Source organism: Ciconia boyciana, chromosome 2, assembly GCF_034638445.1.
Source record: "Ciconia boyciana chromosome 2, ASM3463844v1, whole genome shotgun sequence".
In the NCBI taxonomy this organism is placed as follows: domain Eukaryota; kingdom Metazoa; phylum Chordata; class Aves; order Ciconiiformes; family Ciconiidae; genus Ciconia; species Ciconia boyciana.
In genome coordinates this window covers 142,651,801-142,677,193 of record NC_132935.1, presented here as the reverse complement: position 1 = coordinate 142,677,193, position 25,393 = coordinate 142,651,801, and the positions used below count along the sequence as shown (strand labels likewise).

General features: G+C 39.8%; 1 protein-coding gene across 5 annotated transcripts in view; it reads right to left on the bottom strand.

Annotated features, from left to right (window-relative positions):
• The window catches only part of CDK6 (cyclin dependent kinase 6), a 143,111-nt gene that overhangs the window by 9,142 nt on the left and 108,576 nt on the right, over nucleotides 1-25,393 (bottom strand). For 4 of the 5 annotated variants that reach the window (XM_072854266.1, XM_072854264.1, XM_072854262.1 and 1 more), the window contains 3 exons: nucleotides 10,441-10,491; nucleotides 6,336-6,471; nucleotides 4,357-4,488 (listed from right to left, as the gene is read on the bottom strand). In XM_072854266.1, the coding sequence (XP_072710367.1) occupies nucleotides 4,357-4,488; nucleotides 6,336-6,471; nucleotides 10,441-10,491 (319 nt within the window). Of the gene's footprint in view, nucleotides 1-3,955; nucleotides 4,489-6,335; nucleotides 6,472-10,440; nucleotides 10,492-25,393 lie in introns of those variants that run through there. The other variant, XM_072854267.1, reaches the window with a different exon arrangement.

Here is a 25,393-nt window from a genome sequence, read left to right as displayed (position 1 = left end):
TTTTGCAAACATGACGTCCTCATTTTTTGCTGTGTTTTAGGACAGAAACAACAGAGAAAGATACTCTAACATTTACCATTGTGGACTAACAGGCTGAAAAAAATGTGGAGTGTGGACACAGCCTACACAGAAATATGCACAAACCCTATTTTTAGAATTTTACTTGGCACACAGAAGGCAACAGAGGTGTATGCAAAACTAAGGGCAAGCAAGGAGGTGCACAAAGAGATTCTTTTTTAATCATCAGTTCTGGGCTGTTGGACTAAAAGAAGCAACACTTGGTAATAAGGATGTAGGGGACACTGACACTGTGTAGCTATTGAAAATTTGGAAGAATCTTGTTGGAAATAGCACCTGTGAGCATTACTGAAAACTGTTTCCATAAGGGAGCTGAAGGACAAGAACTGAGAGCTAGAGTGAGCGTGGAGACAGGGTGAAGAGAGAAAAGGGCTGCTCCAGATGTATTGCTATGGTTCAGCAATTAGCACTTCACTAGCTGGCTTTGGTGATTTTTTTTTCCTTGGCTATTGGGTCTGTTTTTCCTGCAGAATTATGTAGTAGTGATAAAAAAAAGGTTGGTGGGAGATAGAAATTGCTCCTTCCATTACTTAGAACACCCTGTTCTCTGCTGAGAAGAGCACAGTGCCTGGTTGTGGGTGCTCTAGGAGCTAAACATCTATACCTATTTTTAATATATTTTTTGTTATTCAGTGGTTTTTAGCTGCTGTTGAACCGCTCCTGTAGAACACATACAGGCATAGTTATTGCTAAGAAGAATTGCACTCCGAAGTCTTATTTAAAAGGTGTACGAAGAGTTTTCTTCACAGTGTGGAACATGCATGTCAAGGAGCACTTTCTTTTTCAGATAGACAATTCCTACGTCCTACACATACGGCAGTAATGAGTAAAGGTACTCAAATACTAGAGCTATACCAGTAAAATAAAAAGAGCAAGGGCATGCGCTTGAGCACAGTCCCACAGCTGTCTGCACTGTCTAATTATGAGCATGATACCTGGCATGATTTTAGCCAGTGCCAGCACTTTGCCCAGCCAGAGAACAGGCTTTCTCAGTTTACTACTGTAAGTGAAGCCCCACAGTTTGGCAGGGAAGACTGGAATAAGAGTAAGCCTATGGCATGTCAACTGGAATTTCTTCCTAAAGAGATTTTGAAAAGGAGGTAATTTGAAAAGTTGTTGGTCCTTTGAATCTAGGCCCTTGCTACCACAAGGACCCCATTAGATAAATCTTTTCCCTAACCCTGCTAAGACAGAACTTAGATTTCTTTTTTTGTTCCTGCCATTCCCACTGGAAGGATGTTCCAGAGCGTGACCATTAATGCAGCCCTTCTGAAGCTCTTCTCCTGAATGCCCCCATTTATAACCTGATCCTATATTAGAAAACATACAGCACCATGTTGCAGAAGCTCTGCTTCTGATTCCACAAGCCAGCCCCTGCTTTTCTCTGCTGCTCTCTGAGCTCTTCTTCTGATACTACTGATTGGGAAATACTGCTCCAGTAGTTCATTTCCTTGTGATTTCTGTATTCTGATTAGTTTTGGGGCCAACACTGACCTTTGGCTTGAAGTGTTCTCTTCCCTCCGTTTTGTTTTACCCTAATAATGTACCTACATTCAGCAATCATATTCTCTTCTAGCCTTTGCTTTGCTAAGCTTCATACAACAAGCTCTTCTAACACAAAACAGATGCACATCTCTATCTGAGAGTTTTGAGCCTAATTTGAAAATACTCTCTCCTCCCCTACTTTTTTACTCTGTGTTACTTGTTGGAGAGCTCTGGGAGAATTCCCTGACAGCTGCTGGAAAGCCACACCAGCTGAATGCCCTGATAAAGTATGTGTGATAGCTTGGCACTAGGTAAAATGTGGAATGTTTCTAAAAGTGCTAAACTGTGTAGAAAACTTTTCTATTTCTTACTGTTGCAAGATTCTCCTGAATTTTGGCTGTTTGTTGTTCTAATTAGTGTTTAAAAAATGGTTAGCAAAAATTTCACTCTGGCCCGTCCTTTTCTATGAATGTTAAAACCTATTCACACTCAGGTCCATTGACCCATGGAGGAATAGTGCTGGGACAACACCAGTGCAGTGGGTTTGCAGTTCCCGTGGGATGTAGGAACAGAGAGAATGACAGAGGCAAGGCCAAGATTAGGGGGTTAGCTGCCGTGACCGCTCCCTGGCCTTCAGCTTGCTGCCCGTAGAGCTTCCAAAATTCTTGTGTTACGCATCTGTAGTATCTCTGTGTGCAGATGCCTCATGCATGCTCTTGCCAGGCCTAATTTGCAACGTGCCTGTTCATGCTAGTAGGTTTTGCATAGGCATCATTCTGGGCATGAAGAAAAGCACAGGCCACTGCATGCATGCATGCAAGTGGTCCCTTTAAAATCTGGCTTATTTAAACCAGACCTAATTTAACCATACGTCGCATACATATGTGTCTAACAGTAACAAAAAGCTTTATCCAAGAGACAGGTAAGATCCACTCACTATCCTAGCAATGGACCTGTCCCAGACAGTGCAGATACCCGAAACAGAGTTAACAGTGAAGTTCGCCACAACAGCCAGTCTATCGCAGGACTGAGAAAACTGCCAGGGAGATGGCTACAAGTTCCTGTGCCACAGCTGGAAAAATTATATTGCTCAACTCACTGCTGAGGACCTGCTTCTGCCAAGCATGCTGTGAATGAGGATATAATGCTGGCTCACTAGCTAGACAAGATGAAATAGAGATGAGGAAGAGAGAAGCCTAAGGAACTATCAGAGGAGTAAGCAAAGCTAGCTGCCTCACTTACCATCAGTTATACTGCAATAGTGTATGTTTATGGTTTTATGGTAAGGGCTAACTCGTTGGACCAATATTTTCCCCCAAGTCATGTCCAGGTAAATGCACTAAAGTTGTGCTAGGGAACAGCTTTTATGGATTTAAAATATCTCTTTTTTCCCAGTACAGTATTAAAAAAATAAAAGCTTCTTTTTAAAATACTGAAAATATATTTTAGTTAAGGTAAAAATACTAAATATAAAAATTTAATGTAATATTTAAAATAACTGTGCTATAAAGGCATGTGAATTGCTTAGTTATTTTGACATTCAATAATGGCACATTAACCCTAGTGGAGAAGCATGTGCCAGTATACCCACATGGTGGTTTAGGAGAGAAGCTCATGCATTTCTGCATAGAAAACAAGTCTGCTTAATAAATGACGTCTGAGGGATTTTGAGACAGTAATGTTCATGCACTTGTGATGCATGGGGGGCTGTTGCAGGTAAGGCACCGCAGTATACAGCATACAATTCAGCACAAATACATATCTGTGCTTATTACAGGTGAAGGATTCTCTGCTTCTGAACTGGAAATATTTTTTCTATTTGCCTTTTTGGCTGATAATCAGAACAGGTTGAAGGCGAAAATCTGTATTGATTTTCATTGGCTCTGCTCATGTCTTTGAGCTGCATATCAGAAAATTTGGAATGAGATAAAGAAAATGTGCTTGCAGCTGTTTCCAGGGGGGAATGATGGGTTAGATGATGGGCCAGAATGTGCCTGGATTTCAACACAAACCAACCATTTGGAAACTGAAAGAGTCTTTAAGAACAGGACTCTAGAAGTTTTTTAAAACACTTGTTTTTTGCAACATGCACACAAACGTAGCTAGATAATAACTCGTTTGTGTAGGAAAAAACTAAAAGTTGAGACATTTGTAATGATCACCATCATCACTGTTATTTTGATAGAGCAATTAAATGATAAAATAATCCATTTCAGTTTTCAAGTGGGGAAGCACCTGCACATAGGCTATGAATGAACAGTAGCTGGATGTATTAATGCATGTATCAGTTAACTGCAGGTTGCAGAGATCTGATATTTCAATGCCATTCTTTAAATATCACTGTAAGAGATCACATAATAATAAAAAAAGTACCAAATCATGCTTCAGCAGCTAGAGAGAGAGATTGCATCATGTTTTGGCAGTGACTTGATCATCCTACTCCACACTGGCAGCATTCAATGTTAAAAGGATAAAATGGCAGCAAAACCCGTCAGCAGCTTCTCTTCGTCTGGATTTTTCCCAGGTAGATAAACAAAACAAAACCAAAACAAACATAAAGCTGCAATGGAGCAGGTCAAAGCCCTGGCCCTTGCGTTGCTCTGATGAAAGTAAACTAGATTGATTTCCTTGGATAAGCACATCACAATCCCAAGATAAAAGATAAGTGCATAAAACCTCCAAATAATGATCTTCGCTAGAACACCTATGTGGTTTGTATGGGACAGTGGCCTTGTCAGCTATACGTCTTGTTCATTTATGGTTCATCTTCAGTCAGCATTATGATGCATTCACCTCACTGGAGTTTTGGCTGGATGACATGTGAGAGTCCAGATTCTCCTTGCACTTCTCCAGATCATGGAAATATGGGTGAGAGAGGGCAACATAGGCAGATATTCTCTTGGCTGGATTGAACGCTAAGCATTTCTGTAAGTATGAAAAGAAGTTGGTTTTAACTAAAATGTACAGTTAACAGTGCTAACATTGCATATATACATTAATGCATGCCACTTTCAATTTATGATCAGTATGAGAGACACAACAGGGTCTTGGTAGATGCTGCACGATAAGATGAGCATCCATGTTAAAACAAGCAGTGGGGTCATAATATATGAATAAGGCATCCCCAAAGCTAATAGAAAATAACAAGTCAGAAAATTCAAGTATTCATAGTTTAGGAAATCCCAGAATTGAGGTTTTCTTGAATTCACATGCACAGGACATCTGTCTCACAGACTGCAGGGAGCAACTATTCATGAACAACTTTTGAATCCCCTCAGTGTTCTTTTGTGGCTATATAAACATGGAGAGCATCATAAGGTATATGTTCATTCCTAGGCTCAGCATTTCTATAAGTGTTGGGTCTTTGACTTTATAGCCTTTGTACGCAAATGTTTTGTGTTCAGTTTCTCCCTCTTCTTCCTAGTTGTACTTTGCTTGCGTTCCTTCGAGGTCCTTATCATCCCAGCCTTTGTCCAGCCAGCACTGAAATCTCTCCCATAGCCTTGCATTTTATACCTTGTTCTCTTTTCCTTCACTGACCTCCAAATAGTATTCTTCCTACTATCCTTGTCTAACCACTTTCTACTCCTACTTTCTTTTCTTGTATCAGAATTTCTATCATTTAACTTCCGAAACTTAATTCAGTGTCTTCCAGTCCTACTCTCCCCTTTCATCTGTGGCTTCCAGTTCTCATCTCTTTGCCTAACAGGAACAGCTTCCCTTCCCACCTCACCTTCTAGGCATAGATTTTTGTCTTCTTCCTCCATCCCATCATGCCCCACACTCACTGAGCTCTCTGCCATATTTTATTCCTTGTTGTTCCCAGAATCTAATTCTTGTCCCACGTCTAGCTTCCATTTCCAGGCTGCCTGCAAGCACAACAGATGTGTTTCTCCCTTGTCATTTCAAGTGTCCAGATGTAGTCCAGCTTATCGCAGCTGGGAGCTGCGGTCATAAGGACAGTGGAGGACGATCTGCTGTTCTGTAGAGATAACGCTGGCCAGAGATAGCAGTTCCTGAAGGGATGCAGCAAGTCTTTCAAGAGTTGCACTGAGCCCACTCTACCAAGCCCATGTGAACCAAGATATTTTAAAGGCTTCCAGAGAACAAATTTAGCTAGATTTCAACAAGCACGGTAAAAGGCAAACTGAGGCAAGGCCATTCCCTATATTCCATTCCAAGACTGAACTTCAGGGCTGGGGTTTATAACATCTCTATAAAAATGACGGAAATAATTTAATTGAGTTCAATGTTACCAGTTGTACCAGCACAATTTGTTTACTTCTGTTCAATCCTGCCATTTGTAAGAGGCAACCATTGGTGAATTCCAAATCTCAAGTTTTCAGCATTCAATAGGAGGCATGCAGATGTAATCTGCCCCTACAGCCTATTTTCTGCTTTATACTGGGTCCACTATACCATGAAAATGGTAGATCAGTTTTTGTACTCACGTCAGGCTTATACTATAAGAATGGCTGAAGCAGTGGCACAACAGTGGTCAGTAATGAGGATCTAAAGATCTAAAGACAGGTCAAACAGGTACTTCCCTGACACAGTTTCCTAGTCTCTAACTATTCTCAGCTCTGACACCTTTTGAGCCAAAGGTGGTGCCTTTGTGCTGATGTTTCACAGATTTACATGAATTTGTCTACCTACTTTTGAGCTTTTCTTTAATAACTCCATTAAATGGAAACATAAATGTTTTTGGCATGTTGCATGCACAGTGGGAACTATGAGTCATGCGGCTTGGAGAACAACAAATAGAAACTCACAAGAAGCAAGTCTTTGCCCAGTTCATCAATATCTGGTACAAATTTTTCAATAGGTTGTGCGGGTCTGGAAGTGAAAGCATTTCTTGGAAGGGCAACATCATTAGGCCAGTCCTCTTCTTCTGGGAGTCCAATTACACTGTGAAAGCAAAAACATAATGTTAGGTCTGAACATTTATGCAGTCTCCCCTGTATATTGATTATACTGAGTGGCAGTTTACTTTATAAGTCTTTTTGTTCAAATGAGATTAATTGTACAGTACTGCACTGATCTCTGTGAATAGAGGCTGATGAGTGTAGGTCCTCAGTGTTCTTGGTAGAAATAATTCTGTGGCCAGCACAATTTTCTGGCCTAGGTCTCAATTTTCTGAGTCTTTTTGTTGAAAAAGGGCTGAGTGCTTTGGAAGAAGTTGCTCAGCTCTTGACCGGATGGTGCAACATATGTTGCTCCAGGATGATTAAAAGCAGTAAGTTTCAAAGGGGAATTGCATGCAAGGATCTTTATTCACAAGAATAGGGACTGAGAGAAGAGTGTGGGTCAAGATGAGGGTAAGGCAATAAAAGGGATGTTTCATAATGCTTCAAAGCTATGTCCAGTAATTTTTGCCCAAACTTAAACAATTTATTTGCTTCACAATACAGGTTTTAAAGTCTCAATTCAGAAGTGGCATAGGACTTGAGTGTCTTTATGTTTTTACTTTCAATTGTATTTTAGTTTTTCTGTGCCCTTTAATAGAATATTTTAATCTCTTTTTATAATTAATTTCTTTATTCTTTAAATTCTAGAAGATATTTATACTTATTAAATAATCGTGCTAAGGTTTAAAACCCAAATAAGTAAAATAGTAGGTAAACCTCCAATGGTGGATCATGTCTCATACATTTCGTGTTTTAGTCTGATACTAATATTTGTGGGGTTGAAATGCCAGTTTCTGATGGAAATTCTGGAAAAGATCATACATTACTTGTCAGGTTTTCAGGGAAAATCAATTTTTACAGCCTGTAAAATGGAAATTTTTAATGGAAATGCTGACAGGGTAAGACAAGAAGGAGCATGAAAAAAGGTCACTGAGTACTTGGGGCTGCACTAAGCCCAATGCCACTAGGGAGCAGCATTGACCTTTCTTCTTACTGAGGTTGGTCGTAAGACTGGGTGAAGCCTTGGGCCAAACACTTCGACGTAAATCATAGGTTACCTCAGTGAACTGAGTGGAATTACTGCACATCTATCTACATGGATTTTAGATTTTGTAATTTGGCTCACCTAAATTACCTCCAAAAATTAATATGTCCTCAAAACAACAGCATGGCTAGAAGGGCAAAGCAATTAACATCTCAGGACAATTTAATTTTACTGCATCTGAAGATATTACAGCTCTTGGGAAATGATAAGTTAAATCTGTATGAAAAATTGAATTTGACTTTTATCACCACAGGTACGGTGAGGGTATGGGGCAACTCCCTTGGCCACGGTGGTTAAAGCCATGTGATTAGCTCTTCGAGGATCTGGACATGTATTAAATATAATACAAATAGCACTGTAGGAGGATGGAGGAGTTAAGTATTTTAAATAACAATGAAGTTTAACCTGCCATTCAAATATGTTTGCTTAGTCTCAGTTTTTTTAATGTTTGCGTGAGAGAGCATGAACAGGGCTGAATAAGCACAGGCACAGGCAAAACTAACAAAAAGAAACAAGGAGGCAGCCTGTCAGACAGGTAGGGTGGACAAGACCAAGAGTGGAAAGGAGAGACATTTTTAGTTACACACTCATGTAGTACTCAAAACTCAATAACTCTAATGAATGTCTGAGTAGATGCCCTCACTCTGGTCTGGTAGCACTACCATTTCAGTGACTAAGTTTGGGAGTATCTTGGATGAGTTTCACCTCCTGCCAAAGGTTCAGGCCTGGTCTTGAGAAACGCCGAGTACTTTCCAATCCCATTGATCACAATGGGAGACAAGTCTGCTCAAACCATTGCAGCGTTTAGCCTGAAATCTATGAGGATATCCCACACGCTGATGGTATCCTGGAAAAGCAGGAAATTGTTTTGGGCCACCTCCGAGGGATTTACCCTCAAACGCGGTGGAATGTTACCTGACGCAAATCAGAACGCACATGTAAAGCAAAGGTAGACCACAGCCCCATTATCTGAAAGAATGCATCAGTCCAGATTGCACGAAAATCCCGAAACTACTTTCTGTCCAAATTAGTCTGAAGAATGAGTCACTACTGTAGAAAGAAACAATCCTCCTACAAGAAGAGCTATGCCTAACCGTAGGGGGTTCTCCAGCTGTGAAAACACAAAATAAACACTATTTAGCATATCCCCCCCCACCCCGAACCCAAGGAAGAAGCTTTTGAACTATTTAAGGAGAACTGCACAAAAGAAGCAAAACCAAACTTTCTCTTTAAGTAGATGTCTAATAAGGAATTTCTTCTAATATTAGCACAGCATTTTCTCTTCTTGATGAATTCTTTTCTGCACAGGTAATCTCGGCCCCTAGGGATGGAAAGATCCCCGTCGGAGGCTGCCACTAGCAGCTATGCATTTAATCCTAGCCCAGTTCATTTTGATTTTTTCCCCTTAAATGTCATAAATGAATCCAAATCCTTAAAAAAAATCACAGCTATGTCTTTTTTAATTATAAAATATGTTGTATGTATCAAAACTGTCTTCATTTAATAAAGCAGAATATTGTAGGACTAAAGGAGTAGCTTTGGCAGAAGAAGAAAAAGTAAACTTTAAGGACTGATTTTTCTGGATTGAGCAGGAAGAGCTATTCAGCGCATGACAAATTAACCACGCAAGTGAGTCACATACACTGGTATGGTATGCAGGAAAGGGAAGTCAACTATGTGAAATCAAGACCTGCAATTTAGGAACCTCATATTAAATAATGAAAATGCTTAGAAACAGATCTGTTATGATTTGAGAAGTGGAAAAATGGTTAAACAGAGACGTTCATTATTTGTTCTGTTTAAGCTCTTCTCCTTAGAAATTTTACTATCTTCTCTTTGGAATATCTTCAAGAGAGTAATATTTCAGCCTTCTCTCTCACTCTCTCTCCTATCTACTTCTTATTTCATCCAGTTCCCTGGACCCCTGCAGCCCCTCTGTACGAAAAGGGAAGACAGAGGTGCAGAGGCAAATGGGCATTCATTCTCTGGAGTGGGACCAGCCCTATGTGGCTTTGATTTCCTAACTACATGATACCTACATCAGATCTTAAATTTACATGGTTCTTATAAATTCAGAAACATACCTTGCTCTGAAGAGCTTTTACAAGAAAAAAGTGATATAATCCTACTTAATTATCATATTGGTAATATCCATAACTTAATTTTTTGCTTTTTAACTAAGAGCATATTTTGGAAGAGAATTATTCTACCTCAGAGAATTTAGAGCCTCCCCACCTCCTCAACATATTTGATATATCTGAAGAAGAAAAACACAAACTCCTAGAATTGTAAAGTGGTTTTAAAATAAAGCCAATTAGTTCATCTCCAACAAAGCACATGTTAAAATGCTGATATTCCTTCTGTTCTCACAGTTACCTTCCTGACCGAAATATGGACTGTTAATCATTTTAACAGGCTACACAGTATATTTTAAAAGAGAAAATATTTTCTTATATACAGAAGTCTCTTCTGCAAAGAAGCTGTTGATAATTGTCTTAGATATTTCAGTTTAATAACAATTTTAGAGTATTCTAATGTTGTTTTCCAAAATACACAAAGAAATTACTGAAAAATAAAACCTCTGCATTTGTTTACGTGAAGAGAATCTCTTGGATCTAACTGTTTAGGAAGATGCACGAATGGTACATGCACAATATGTTTAAGAGATTTTAAAAGCCCGAAACAGAAGTCTCGCATAATTTCCTGATGATGGCTGTTAGTTCTGCAGAACTATATTCCATGTTGCTTCCTCCTCCCACTCTGACACAGAATACACGGAAATATCATGTGGCATACAGTAGCAATAGGAAATATGTTCTAGGAATACTTTGTTCTAGTCACACTATTGCAAAAAACATGCAGAGAAACCTCACAGTGTTTCAATGTTAAACAGATATTGACATAATGCAACTAGTTATTACTTACTCAAAAATTTTTCCTAGCTGATCGACATCTGAATTTCCACGGAAGAGTGGTCTGAAAGAATAAAGAAATATTTTTAGGATGTGACTTGCTTTAATTAATGTCGATTTATATTTGTCATTGACAGCTGCCAACGTAGGGTGAAAACATGTTATTTTTTTTGAGACCTCACTTCTTCTGTCTCCATGGTTTATCCAGTCTGTGAGTGTACCTTTCAAGTTTTGACTAAAACTGATAAAAAAGGGGACAGATGAGACATATCTTTGAATATGCTACTTTTGAAAATTTAATTGCGTCCTTTAACATGAATGAAATAACTTTCTCTCTCTCAACTAATATTATCCTATGAATTATATCATTAACAAAATAGTTTTCACTATAAAGAACATACTTAAATAGCTGTTTAGAGAGACAAAAATGGAGTGAATGTCATGCAATTCATTAAAACATAATAAAATTAGAGATGAATTATTATGGATATAAATTCAAAATCAAATTTCTTGTATATTGTATATTGGAAATGTGCTCCTAGGTTTAAGGGGTCAAATAAATGACAATGGATTTATGAAGGTCTGTAAAGAATGGGTTGTGAAACGGTACAGAATTTACCTTGAAGGAGAGGAATACTTCTGCTGCATAAATAAAGATATGTTCAGGAAAGAAACAAATTAATAGGCTGAATGTCCAAAGGCTTTCAGAAAAAACAGTGACTAAAAATACTTTCAGAGAGTGGTACACACTTTTTCTTTTCAAAGTGCAATTTAAAATATTTTCACTCATCATTTATAAAATACTATCATCCCATAGTGCCTGAGTAAAATATGAAACTCAGATTTCTATGGCTGTATGGCTGTATTGCCATCTTTGTGTTGAATTCAGTAAGGTGTGATCAACAGTGCAATTCTATGTTTAAACTCCCAAGACATTCCAACAGATTACTGACAGATGATTAAGGATCCAGCCAAGAACGAGGGCATCTGTGAAGATCAGACCCCAGATGCTGCGTACCATTTTGGTTCAACAAATGGTAGATTACTCCAAGAAACGCAATTCAGAGACACTGCAAACTGAGATACTAACTTGGGTCGACTGATAGCCAGGCTGCCCCTCTCTCTGGAGCACAGCTCTTGGAGTACAGTGCATGCTGGAGATGTACGGTTACAGTTTCCAAAACTGTTCCACTGAGACCTAGTGACTTGACAAACAATGCGTATTCCCATGTCTTCACTGGCAGCCTTTGGTTACGGAGAAACGTCAGTCCTCCTGCCTCTGTCTGCATACTCCTTTTCTTCTGTCTGATACAGGTCCTTAACAGCAGTGATAGCCAAAGACATCATTTCACTGTTGCTCTTCATAGGAGAAGACCTCTCCCATCTACACTGGGAGAACAAGGAGTACTCAGCTATAGTCCTTCCCCTCTCATTGCCCATATGCAGGAGCAGGTGTAGGATCTGGATCTCCTTTTGCTAACCATGAGTTAATTCTGAAAAATGGCGCTTTGTGTCTTCACACTCTCACATAGACAATAGAGCTCCATGTCACTGCCTATCTTGTGGGTCCACACGAAATACAGTAAGCAGACCCAGGGCACTGTGACATTTTTCAGTTAGACATAATAATCTCTACAGAAATCTATGCCACCAAGAAAAAGAGCAGAGCAATAACTGGAAGACATGCTGACCATCTGTGATGAACTCAACGTGCATTTTGTCTCCTTCATGTTTGCTGCCATTCAGGTCATGTCATATCAACTTACACTGCAAACTGCTTTGCACAGGGGCATTGAGAGAACAATTTCATCAAGTCCGATTTGAAACCATACGACATCAGATTGAAACTGATGGGGTAAAATGTGGTAGCCTGTTACTTGTCCATAAAGGGCTTTATTTATTTTGATTCTGAATAAATCGTAAATAATGGTATGCGCTGCTTCCCAGATATATATGATATTTACTAACTGCAACCTCTTTGATGAGACCATTTCAACCAACTCATACTTAGAGGTTTCTGTATTTTTTTAAGCTTTAAGGTATCCAGCAATACTGGCTTCTACAAAAAAACAAAGCTTAACTTCACTCAGACAGGAGCATCTACTCCTGCTGTAAGTTTTCAGCCTGATTTTCAAAATAGTCAGTAGCTACAATCCTAGTATTGTTTGTGGCAGCAGGCACACTCCATATCTCCCAAAATCAGACAATATGACAACCTTAGACATTTTTTTGAATGACTGCTTAAAATTATTAACATACGGTTACTTTGAGTATTCAATTTTGGCTCCAGCCAAAGAAGGGGGCCCTTTAAACTAACAAAATCTACACAATCAAATAATCCTATCCATGCAAATGGAAAGCTGATTTAATGTTTTAAAATGTATGCTGAACCTTGCATTAATATGAAAGCTTGGCAAAGTCAGCCTTGTTCGCAAATCACCTTAGGCAGTGTCATGCCAAAACAAGTATGATTCTTGGGATTTTTAAGGGAGGTTTTTCCCATCATTGCTGCTGTCTCAGATTCACAAAGGGCTGAAGCAAGAATTTAAATTCTTTTGAATATATAATTATACAACACAAGGTGACCTTCCAACATACTTTGATATTTCATCATAATGAAGTGTTATTAATTCATCTTTCAGCCTCCTATCCATCCCACCATCATGACTACAACAGAATGCCAACTCCAGGTTAGGCACCACTAATGTAATGAAATTTGCCTCATGAATTTTGGCTGGAGGTTCAATTGGAATATTGGACGGATGATTGGGGAAGTATATGCACTTAATCAGCAGCCGTATGAAGATCTCATCTCACATTTTGGCACTAGTCACTCTTTAGTAATGACTTGCCAGCACTGCAAGTCCAGTACATAAAAACTTTCACCTCAAGCCAATTGTTTTTTTAATTCTATTTTTAAAGGTGGACATCAGCTCTCCCAGTACCACTGAACTGGGAGCATACTCAGCAGCCACAGAAATGTAGAATTTCACCTTTGTTCCTGGTATCTTTCACTTGACTCACTCACCCACTCACTCCCTGAGGTTTATTTATACAAGCTCAGTCCAGAAGTCCTTACTTGGGGATATGTGCTCCTCTCTGTGATGATAATCTGTGTAAAACTGGTTAAACTCTGAGAGTCTGATTTTGTAGAATCCCTTCTTTTTTCCTTGGGAAAGGCAAGGAGCTGCGTTTGTCTCCTGTGGCAGAAGATGTGAGTCTGTCCTGTGACTTCAAAGAACTCCAAAAATCTGTGTGTACATGTGTCTCAGGAAAGAGGGATATTACAATGGAGGAAAGGGCTATCCATGGGGATACGTTTGCCTTTTGTGTGGTTCCTTGATCCTCTCAACCTTCCCTGACTTCACTTGCTACAAAATCCATGCTCTGAGGGCTCCAACACCACTGTTGTTACAAAACACATACTTGAGTAGGGAAGAAGACGGGACGAAAAGACTTACAGTGCACCTAAGACATTTAATTTCCCTATTTGCTCAAGAAGTCTCAGATGTTGTTGTGTCCCCATAATTTCCTATTTTTGTTGGTTGTTGCTTCTTTGATTTTTTAGGGAGAGGGGAGGAAGGAAATGTTACAGGGAATCTGCAGGTGTCCATCTTGTTTGACCACTCCTTCTCCAGGCTTTGGAGCTAGACCATTGTCCACTGCCTCTGGAATGGTGCCCACTGAATGGAGGAAAACCCCTTTCATGTCTAATGTAGGGCCAGAATGCCCTTAGCCTACAGATATGAAGATGAGTTGGAGGCACCATATTACTACCCTGTCCTGATAAAATAAACTCCTACTGAGTCAATAAGCATGTACCTTAGTTCCTGAGGTACAAAATGTGCAGCTGCACAATTAAATGGATATTAGCTATGAGTCTGCATTGTGACTATTTTCACAGGATAAATCTATCTACCTTTTTATGTGGCAGTCCAACACAAATATGCATATAACTCCTGGGCTGCGTGACGAACAGCGTTGCCAGCAGTCAAGGGAGGTGATCCTTCCCTCTGCTCAGAACTGGTGAGGCCACACCTGGAGTGCTGGGTCCAGTTCTGAGTTCCCCAGTACAAGAGAGACATGGACATACTGGAGAGAGTCCAACAAAGGGCCACGAAGGTGATTAAGGGACTGGAGCATCTGACATATGAGGAGAGGCCGAGAGAGCTGGGAGTGTTTAGCCTAGAGAAAAGAAGGCTCAGGGGGGATCTTCTTAATATATATAAATACGTGAAGGGAGGGTGCAAAGAAGACGGAGCCAGGCTCTTTTCAGTTGTGCCCAGTGACAGGACAAGAGGCAACGGGCACAAGTGGAAGCACAGGAGGTTCCCTCTGAACATAAGGAGACACTTTTTTACTGTGAGGGTGACCGAGCACCGGCACAGGTTGCCCAAAGAGGTTGTGGACCCTCCCACCTTGGAGATATTCAAAAGCCATCTGGACATGGTCCTGGGTAACCATTTCTAGGTGGCCCTGCTTGAGCACGGGGGGTTGGACGAGATGATCTCCAGAGGTCCCTTCCAACCTCAACCATTCTGTGGTTGTGTAATAATACAGAAATAAAAATACAGACCATGACATAAGGTTGCAATGTAAAACCTCACAAATCCTGAAAAAGTTACCATCTGCTTATAGTTTAGAAGGACTTGCACCACCAATCTTCTGGCCGAAAGGCTCTCATGCTTATATGTAGCTGAACAAATTAGATTTCACCTTTCACCAACTTTAGGCTCTTTTCTCTTGTCCAAAGGAATGTACTCAGCTCATGTTGTTGTTTCATGCTGAGTTTCACCTTCACTGAATATTCTGTCTATCTGAACTGGATATTGGTGTCAGAAACATTGAGTACTTTATTTTATAGACACTGTGTTTCATGTCTGTGCTACTCAGTAAAAACTGAGATATAAACATTTCCTAAGCAAGTCTCCATGAAAAATTTTTCCCTGGTGCAACTCCACAGACATGCCAAAGCAATTCTAAAAGTATTGTATACAATGACAATGCAATGACACCAAAGACTTTACTTTCAGCCTTTGGTCTACAAAGCAAAGAGGGTCTGTAACTTCTCATAAGAAAAGTCAGAATTTTCATAAAGACTGTAATTAAAGATCTTGATAAGCATTGCTCTAGTCTGTACTGCAGTGCTGACACAAGGCAAAAAATAGTCTAATAAAACCACATGCATTGAGGCATAGGAAAAGATTTCTGCTGGTTTCTTGATAGTGGCTGACATTTTGCACGAATGAGTGACATTCTGATTGGAAACTATCTTTCAATTTCTGACACTGAGTTATTAAACTACAGGTAAAATGGATACATGGAAGAAAAGGTCATATGAAGAAAAACAGTATTGAAGAGGGAAAAAAAAGCCAAGAAAGTCTCTTTCTTACCAAAACATATTACAGAGCTATCATGACAATTCTAGAGTTGCCAATACAAGTGCCCCCAAAGCTAGACAAGCCTCATTTCTTTCCAGATACATAAGAAATAACTTCCAAAATAACTGTCTGGATTCCTTCTGCTAGTCCATTTGCTACGTGTGGTGACAACAGCAGTTGGGAATCCCATCCCCTTCCTTGTTATCACAGAAAAACAATAAGGATAATTGCTTGATTACTGACTTGAATATATACAATATTCTCAGTGAAAACTCTGTATATTGGGAATCCACATGTACTCAGTGAAGTCATACAAGAACTCTCTAAAATGAAAAGGGCATCATGGGCAGGAAAGGTACAACTTGCTTTTTGGGCAAGTAGGGCTTAGACAGTCTGGTTGAAGAGATGGCAAGGAGAAGTGTTGGGAAGAAGAGCAGCGATTTCAGAACAGGTAGCTGCTGCTTTGAAGGCATGAGACAAGATGGGGGAGCTGTTGAAAGAGAAAGTCCATGATAATTTGACATAGTGGAGAGAAAAATGTAAAGGGAAAGAATATAGCAGCAGTTCACAGAATTGGTACAAGGAATTTTAGAAGCTGGTAAGGTTGTAGTAGTTAAGTCTAGGAGTTTGTATGTCTGTGTGTATAAGAGCAACAAGGTGACGGTGAAGAAACCGAAAAAGCTAAAGCCAAGAAACATTTGCCAAGGAATCCTGCATCGTGCCATGGGAAACCTGCCAAGCTACATAGTCTGTGACTCAGAGATATATTTAAATGATGTTTTTTTTTTTCTTTTCATATTACAAAATATGAATAGCTGGCAAATAATTTTGTCAGATTCTTTGTTACTTGTTACGAATAAAATATTTTCATTTTTAGAATTAAAAACAAATAAGACCTAAAACTAGAATTACGAGATGACTAGAAATAACATGATCTGGACTGTCCTGTGGAAACCTTTATTCAGAGGGATTATTTCTGAGCTGATTCCTCACTCTTGTTCCCACCACTGTTTCTCTTTGACAGATTCCCTGGACAAGTCTGCACTGCAGGCATGAAAAGAGAAACTAAGGCAAGATGAAAGGAAAAAATATGTATCACTGTTTAAGGATGAAGATCAGTGGCCCTTCTGATAGGTAACATGAATACGGTGCAGTATAAAACTTTACTCTGAAAACAGGCCACAGCTGACAACATTGCACGCTCTGGACAGTTACCCACTTCCAGTCACAAGTGACTTGCCTCAGCTGTTGTGCAATTCAGAGTTCTCATTTTAAACGTAACATTTTTTGTACTTCTCCCTCTCCTTTCCCTTTAATAATAATATCTTTGTGTGGGTGGGTGCCAGACACAGCATAGGAAGAAGTTACTTCATGTAGAGCTTATTATACTTGATCACAAATTGCTCAAAACTTTTAAGAAACTTATCTCCTCTTCTCCTGCATATAAGAAGAAAGATGACATAGATAAACATTACGACTGAGGAAATGCTCTTCAGCTAAAATCTGACAGAAAACAGATCAGCCATCCTGAGTTTCTCATTTTAGCCTTTAACAGCCCAATTTTTTTACTTGAAATCTATCATTCTTCAAGTAGGATAGTACCACAATCATGAATAACATCTCTAAGATCATTGGAGCTATGTCAGTATTAAACTATTATTAGAATCAGATCTAATGCATCAAAAGAATTGCAGTAATTATTACTTTCTCTGGAGTTTCTCATGTCACCTGGTAGGCAGAAGCAGATAAAGGAAAACAGGTAGTTTTTGAAAAACTACTGCAAACTTCCAGTGCTGTAGTGTGTTGAATTTGCTCCCCATTGCTATTTAAAATGAAGTAAATGAATTCTAAAACTAAAGATAATATTCTGACCCCCAAATGCACATACAGTCTATTTCCTAAAAAACATATGGGATTTGAACTGAGAAAGCAAGGTGCTTTCTGAGCTGTGAGTAGATACAAGCCAACAAGGGAAAGACCCAGCTGGTACAGTGAGCTTCCAGGACACTGTTCATGTACAGGTCCAAACCTGCTAGAAATGTGGCTGGAAGCTGCAAGACACAGGTGTGCAAGAGGAGGTAAAAGGTAAAATAGAAAAGAATATTAATAGTGAGACAGAACACACTAAAAAGGATTAGGCATCATTTTGGCAGTCCACTTTGGGGTTAAGATTGCTCATCGGATGAATGTTTCCTGGTGTGGGTTTTCATCATGAAAAGTTTGCACTGCTTTGCTGCAAATGATTGTATTACATGGAGATGCTGAACTTTCTGAGGGTTTTTAACATACGAATTGGCAGGCTGGGAAGAGCCAGAGTTGTAAAGTGGACCAATCACAAGAAATTTACAGATGGATATGCATGTTCCCTTTGCATGCACAACTGGAAGGGAACGTTAGTAAAAGGGAAACCAAACAGAGCACTGCGTGCCGCTTTACGACCAAAGCAGGGCCAGCCTACTGTGTAGATTCAGTTGTTGGTTAAAAATATAGCAAAAAGCAAGAGAAAGAGCATAAATGAGAGGAAATATAAGCATCTTCAAAGCTCCCTTAGGAACTGGGCAAAGGAAGATCTTTTTTTGGGTGCTTAACATTTGCTTGATACCTTTCATGTAAGCATTGTGTTTCAAGGTCCCAGGTGGCCTTGGAGCAGAATGATGGGCCTCGTCCCCCACCACTGACATAAAAGGGAGCTTTATCACAGACATCAGTGACCCCAGGATCAAGCCAAGAGAGATCTGGTTTCACAACCTCTTATAAGAAAAAAATGGTGCTTCAACAGAAGGATACACATATATATACATATATATATAAAAAACCCAAAAAGTAAGGTAAGTGCAGATAGTATCTTTGACCAAAATATGCTCTAACGTGGGCAGATCTCATCTGTTCCTGGGCAGAACTGCTTCAGCATTCATCATTTAACACTACTTTTTGAAATGGAAGAGCCTTGATAGGTTGAACGTCCTTCACTTATTCCCTCAGCTCGCACGTCACAGTTCTCTTATCTGTGGACATTTGCTTCTCCAGAAGATTTGTACGTTTATTTCACCAGGGCTTTAAAAGTTGTTATCTCAGCTCAGGGAGCATGATGTAGCAGTGGCATTTTGAAAACTGTCTCAACATTTGAAGCAAGTTCTGGAAATACATACATAACTGACCTTGGAAAAAGGCAAAGAAAAAAAAAATGTATGGTCTCTGCTTGGAGTGGAAAAAGAAGCATTCCTCTTGTTTGTACTGACAGTTCTACCAGCAAATGATTTAACCGTTTGTGTGTTAAACACTCACCCCATCACTGCACACAGTTAAATTACATCTATCTTGTCAATCAGCAGTTTGAATTTCAATTATATAACTAAACCACAGGCTTCTGCATTTTTATAGCAACCTGAAAGAACTATTGGTATGACGAATACAATACAGTCATGCTCTTCCCATGAGCACTTATTTAGTTTTCTCTATTCTCTTCTCTCTCATGAATCTATTTCATATCCCCTTTCTAAACTTGCACCCTGTAAAACTGCCATGCTTCTTTGCTCTTTTTGTGCCACTCAGTTTTAAGGTTTGAAGGCAGTAATTGAACTATGGATTAGATAAAGTCTGTCCTATGTGGATGGGTAGGAGGCAAGAGGGCTCCTTCCTCTCCAGTTCACTCACATAAGCAATGGCGCAAATCAGCGCGCAGGATGCTGTGCGCAGGCAGAGTGTGTGTGCATCTGCGCAGAGCTCAGGAAAATCCTCACCTCCAGGTGTTTGTGCCTGTGAACAAATTTGCCCATATTTTCCTTGAAAAGATCTAAATCCTCCTTCCAGAGCATGCCAGAGCTGTTTTTCACGACTCCTTTCGTTTAACTCATAATTTACTCCTCACTTAAAAGTCTAGCAGACAGTGCTCCAAAATGACACATTTAGTCAGAGTGTGAAGGTGCTCTTTAATGCTGTATTTTCAAGAAGTGGTTTTAAAACATCTATATCACAGAAAAGACCTACCTTCAAGGTAAGCAATAGGAGTTTAAGTCTGTTCCTAGTCTTTATCAATTACACAAATGACATGAAAGCAATCTTTTACATGAAGTATCTTACTCCTTTATCCCCTATGAAATATCATTGTGAAAATCTATTCAAATCACAATTTTCAGAGATACAGAATTAATTTTTTATAGTTCTACAACTTTTGTTGCAATGCCAAGATGACTCTGAGAAAGCTCATCAGTTGACATTTACCATATTTACTGGTCTAAAAAACCCTTTTAAAATGGACTTTGCTCTGAGAGTGCCTCTAATGCTGGAACTAGTTTTAATCAAGGGGGTATGTAATAGGTCTTCAAGTCTGAGGCCCTCTAATTAAAATCCAATTCATGTTCCACAAACTGGATATATTTTCAATCAGATTGCTTTCCCAGTAAAGCTTTAAACTAAAAGATTTTGTGCCATTAGGTTGATTTCTCTTGGAATAAACTCTTTTTAACCAAATGCGTAACAGTGTTGTCATTCTTGTATCAGCTGAAAGTCTATGCACACATAATTATTGCCTGAAGGAAACAAACTCTTACCTACCCCTGATTCTTCTATATCAGAGGAGAAGCAAGTTAATGTAAAAGGAACACATATACTACGCATACTGGTTCATTCAATCTGCCCAAAGATACTTAGCAAATTAACATCCGTGTGTGGATGTATATTGTAACATCCGTGTAACAGCATGTATTCCCAGGTTTTCTAGGGTTTTATTTCTTTCTCAATAATGCTAAGCAAGGAGCTTCACAGACTAAAGTATACCCTATAGATAAAATAGCTTATACTCTAAATACAAATATAAAATAATGAGAAAGTGTTATAAATGATGCTCTAGTTCCATCATTATGAGTTACACATAAAATGGTACATCTATTTGACTAAACTACTAGTCTAAGTTTTTTTTTTTTTTTTAATTCTAGAGCTGGGAAGAGTAAGGCAGAAAAGCAAATATCCAACTAGAAAAGTATCGGAAAAAAAATCTGAAAGACAACATCTTTTCTGTCATCTGCAGTAGTAGAGTGACAGAGTGATAATGAGGTAACAGAGGCTGTGAATGTGCACTCTCCGAGACTTCACACAAGAGAGCTCCCATAGCTGTCAAATTCCTGTATTTGAAGGGAAATATAGAATTCAAAATGTTCTACACAATCCAGAACATAAAATTCTCAATACAGAATAAAATCCAAGAAAAAGGGATTTTTTTTCCCCTCTGGGAAAACATTACAAGCTAAGAGAGAGAGAGAATCCTTGGGTTTTCTCTCCAACTGGGCTTGAGCTGCTCCTATGTGGTATTGAGTACATATTTTGATCTATGATCACTCCTGTTGCCCCCATATTAGGTGGTAATAGCACCTGTTGCACTAAGCCTCTCTAAATTTTCAGATAAACCTGAAATATCAGAACTGCTGCTCCCCCGCAACTAATACGTCTCATCACCTTCAGCTGTAATAAAACACTCTTGGTCAGAAAAAAAATCTCTGAAAGGGGATTACAACCCTTCAGACAAGAAAGGCAGGGAAAACATTTCAGTACTAAACAGCAAACTGTTATGTGAGCAGAGGTGGAATTTCAACTTCAAACTTTTTCTCCAGCTGCTGAGTCTGAGTGTCAAAAGACACAAAAGTGGATTAGAAGGATGGTGTGAAGAAAATACTTTAATTTTTAGCAGCTGTGCTGGCTTACAATGAATTAATAAACACCTGCAGAAAAACTTGAGATAAGCATTTAAGGTAGAAAGTATGTATAGCAACCATGCAAGGAAAACTGATACAGTTTTCAAAGGCCAGTTAAACTACTTATAACTTTGCCCTAAGCAATACTTTGTCCCATGCAAAACACTCTGTTACTCAAGCTGGAGAAGCTGCGAGATTTACATTCACTGGCCCATGACAGTGCACAGTAATCTGAGTTCACCTATTGAGAGCTCTTCGGTTACTTATCCTGTTCAGCTATTAGTGATTTCACATGAAATCTTTTTTTCCCAGTTGAATCCTGACCAAAAGAAAGAGTAAGTGAATTTCTTCTATTAAAGAGAAAAAACAAAAAAGAACTGCCAGGTGACGACACTGCTCAGATGCCACCCTCCCCTGTGCAACTGCAGCGTTAACACACTTTACGCTGTAGACTTGTGTGTTTCAAAGCTTCCCAAATTAATTTTGGGACAACTTTTATGCTGTTTTCTCTGCTTTGCCATTAATGAGCCATAGCCCTGCTTCTGTGTTGTCCATGGCACAACTCTGTTGACTTTTGACGGGAATTAATTTAATGGGAATAGCATACAACTCTGTCTTTACAGAATGCATGTTTCCTCAGTCTCTGAAGTACTGAGCACCTGTAGCTCCTTGAGCCATGCCACATCTTGAACTTTTCAGTCCCTACATCACCAGGTTGTTCACTACCTTCATGTCCACTACAAGGAGTTCCCCAAGATCCAGATGGAGTTGGCTGTTGTTTCTGAAAAAAAATCTCATTTGCTCAGAATTAAAAAACCAGAATCCTCTTCTGGAGTAAGTGAATAACTGAGTAAAAGCTTCCTTCCATGGTAAGCCATTTTATGCCTTGCTTTTCATACAATTGTGGCTGGAGTGTTGGCCAAAAATTGAGAGTTTACCAAAACGTCTGGGCCCTCTTTAAACTCCACTCTCACTTTCCGGCAAAGTGCCCTCACCATCAAACTCTTAAAAGATCTAGGAGATGAGCAACACCTACCTTTCCTTTTGCAATTACTTCCCAGAAAAGGAAAACTGATTCCAAGGCAGGAGAGAAGCAAGCAAGCCTTTTTCTGTGCCTCAGTGGGTAGGACACCCAGCTAGGATACAGTTCTGACTTTGTACTTATACTCTTTCTTTGCTAATGGTGTGATGAGATCTAGTTGTAGCTGAGTATCTTCATTCTTACAGTGGCAGAGTATGATTCATCACTGCCAAACAGGCTTAATTTAACAGCTACAGATAGGAACATTACTGAAAAATCTCTTGCTATGTATACTTCTTTAGATGCTCAAAGCTTGCGCTCCAATTATTTGGATTTAAAGAGCACTTAAAAAATTATTCAATTGTATAGAACACTGTGTATGCTGCACTGACATAATAATAAAACCTGTTTCACGGACATAATCTAATAAAAATGATCTGATAATTCACTATAGTTGGTCAAATTCTGGACGATATAGCTGATTGAGTCATTTATCTTTAGGTAACTGATTCAGACTCAGTCAAAATCAATAGTAACTGAATCTTTATGCCAGTTTACGCCAGCTCAGTAGAATAAATGAGTGGAAATGAAGTAATCCCTTGGATGAAATCCTCATTTGACAAATGTCTATATTCCAAAAGCACTTATTACTGACAAACCTGGATTAGTTAGGAGAGAAGCTATGAATATGGAGAATATTTAAGTAAAAGAAGAAAGACTGCATCAGAGATTGTCTTAGAGTGGCTTCTGGATGGTATGCGTTCAGTGCATCTATAAAAGGAAAGCAGAGCATATTATGCATGAGTTTCTGGAAGAAGTCATATGGTTTGACCATGCATAGCCAGACTGCTGTTTCCTCAAAGCCTGCAAAATGCAGCATGCTGCCAGCATAAGAGGGCAGCCAGGCATGTCACATGCTGACATCAAGAGCTCTCAACTTGTCAAATCCTGGCTCTGTCTCTAGCAGAGCCAGCGTAGCATGGTGGCTCTATCTCACACAGACTCATTTGTACAGGGCCAGTGTGTCAGCAGGTCAAGCAGAGCATGCAAGCGAATGTGATGGCAGTGCCCCAGGCATTGTGCAAACAAAAATTAGAAGCAAGGCAACAACACGTGTATTCATATCACAAGGCGAACTGTGGCTTCAAAGGAAGAAGGAACAGGAACTAGAGTGAGCTGTATCCTGCCATGCCTCTTCTCTATTGTTTAGTACATGGCCAACACCAGGACCCTGAGGACTGATGGCAAAGGCGGCTCCAGCTACGTGTGGGTACCATGTGTGCTGCTCTGTGGCAGTCAGCATGCACATGCAGGAGAGGCTGTGGCCACCTCCCTTCCTCCCCAAATTAGGACTCTATCTAGGTCTTTGACATCTGCAACTACAGCCAAAGCACAGACTCCCAGACCAGCTGGCAAATTCTCTGCAGTAGTCTGAACCCTGCAGCGTAGGTAAGCTTTTCCACAAAGGCAGCAGGGAGCTGCCTCTGGGCACTGTGGTTCCCTTGGAGAAATGGTTTTCCAGAAATCTAAATATCAAACTTCCTCTTGCTTTCTCTTTGACATTTTGAGCTCTCCTCTCACAGCCAATTATTTACTTGGTACAAAGTACAAGTAGTACTTAGTACAACATTTCAGAAAGCTGTCATGTTTTACTCTGCTGTCCTTAGCTGTTTTTAAACTCCTGCTGTTGTCTGTTCCTTTAGGTGCACTTTCCACTTCTCTCATACAGATTTATGATTTTTTTTAGATGTAAAGAACATCTAACAGTTTTGGTGAGCACCTACACATGGAGAAGTGCTAGTGCGAAGCTGTTGAAAAGACACAAACACGAGACAGATTTGTCCTATATACTTCCAAACTATTACATACGACTGACCAATGGTAGCTAATTATTAGATTTCTTTTCTGGACAATCAAATACAGAAAACTCAGTAAAGCTGCCCAGATCAAAATTTCTGACTAGACACTCAATTTGGAAAAAACCCCACTCTTGCGAGCTCAGCAACATGAACCACAGTTAAAATGTAGTCTTTCTCCCCCCTCTCCGGAGTGCACCAGTGTCCAGGAAAGGATCCCGTACACCCACTTGGAGTTTAAATACCTTTTTGTAGCCATTTTCTTATGAAAGAGAAAAGTAAATAAAAACAATGTTTAGTTCTATTACGAGTCAAACAAAAGTACACAGAGCTTCCCCCGGCCAAACTCTAGGCAAAAAGCAAAGCCTCTCTCAGCCAAGTTCCTGAAGAGGGAAGCTGTGTGAAAGAGCCAGGAGACCCTTTCAAAAGGAAAGTCTTTGGGCGGCGTACAGCTGGCTATCCCTCTCCGGGTTGGAGAGGAAGGGGCATGGGTAACATTGCTCTGCTTCTCTCCTGTTCTCTGGCTGGTGGAGTGACCGCTGAAAGCCATCTGCAGCTGAGGATACCATCAAAGCAGCCCTCAGGCTGCTCTGGCTTATCCTAGGAATGAACTTGTCTTTGAGACGCTCCAGAAGACACAAAGGCAGTGCACCTTCACATCGACTGGCCAGCAGCTGTGCCGAGCACAGCTCAGCATGAGGGACTCAGGCATTTCTGCTGCCAGCTGCATTTCCAAATATCCATTGCAAATGCTACGATGTTAATACCAAGGACTTACAAATATCTACATCATGACTGACATGTTGTGGTCTTTCTCCTAGCCACAAGGTCTTTTCCTCTGACCTCTGGCCAGACTAATTCAGATTGTCACAGACTGGAATATCACCCCTCTATGGAATGTATATATTTTTAAGGATGATGGGGGATTTCTGACTAGTGCTGTGCCACCTGCACATGAAGAAGCTACAGGAAGCTGTCCGGGAGGTGAGATCTCTTGTGAGCTTCCACTGGGCTTGAGCTG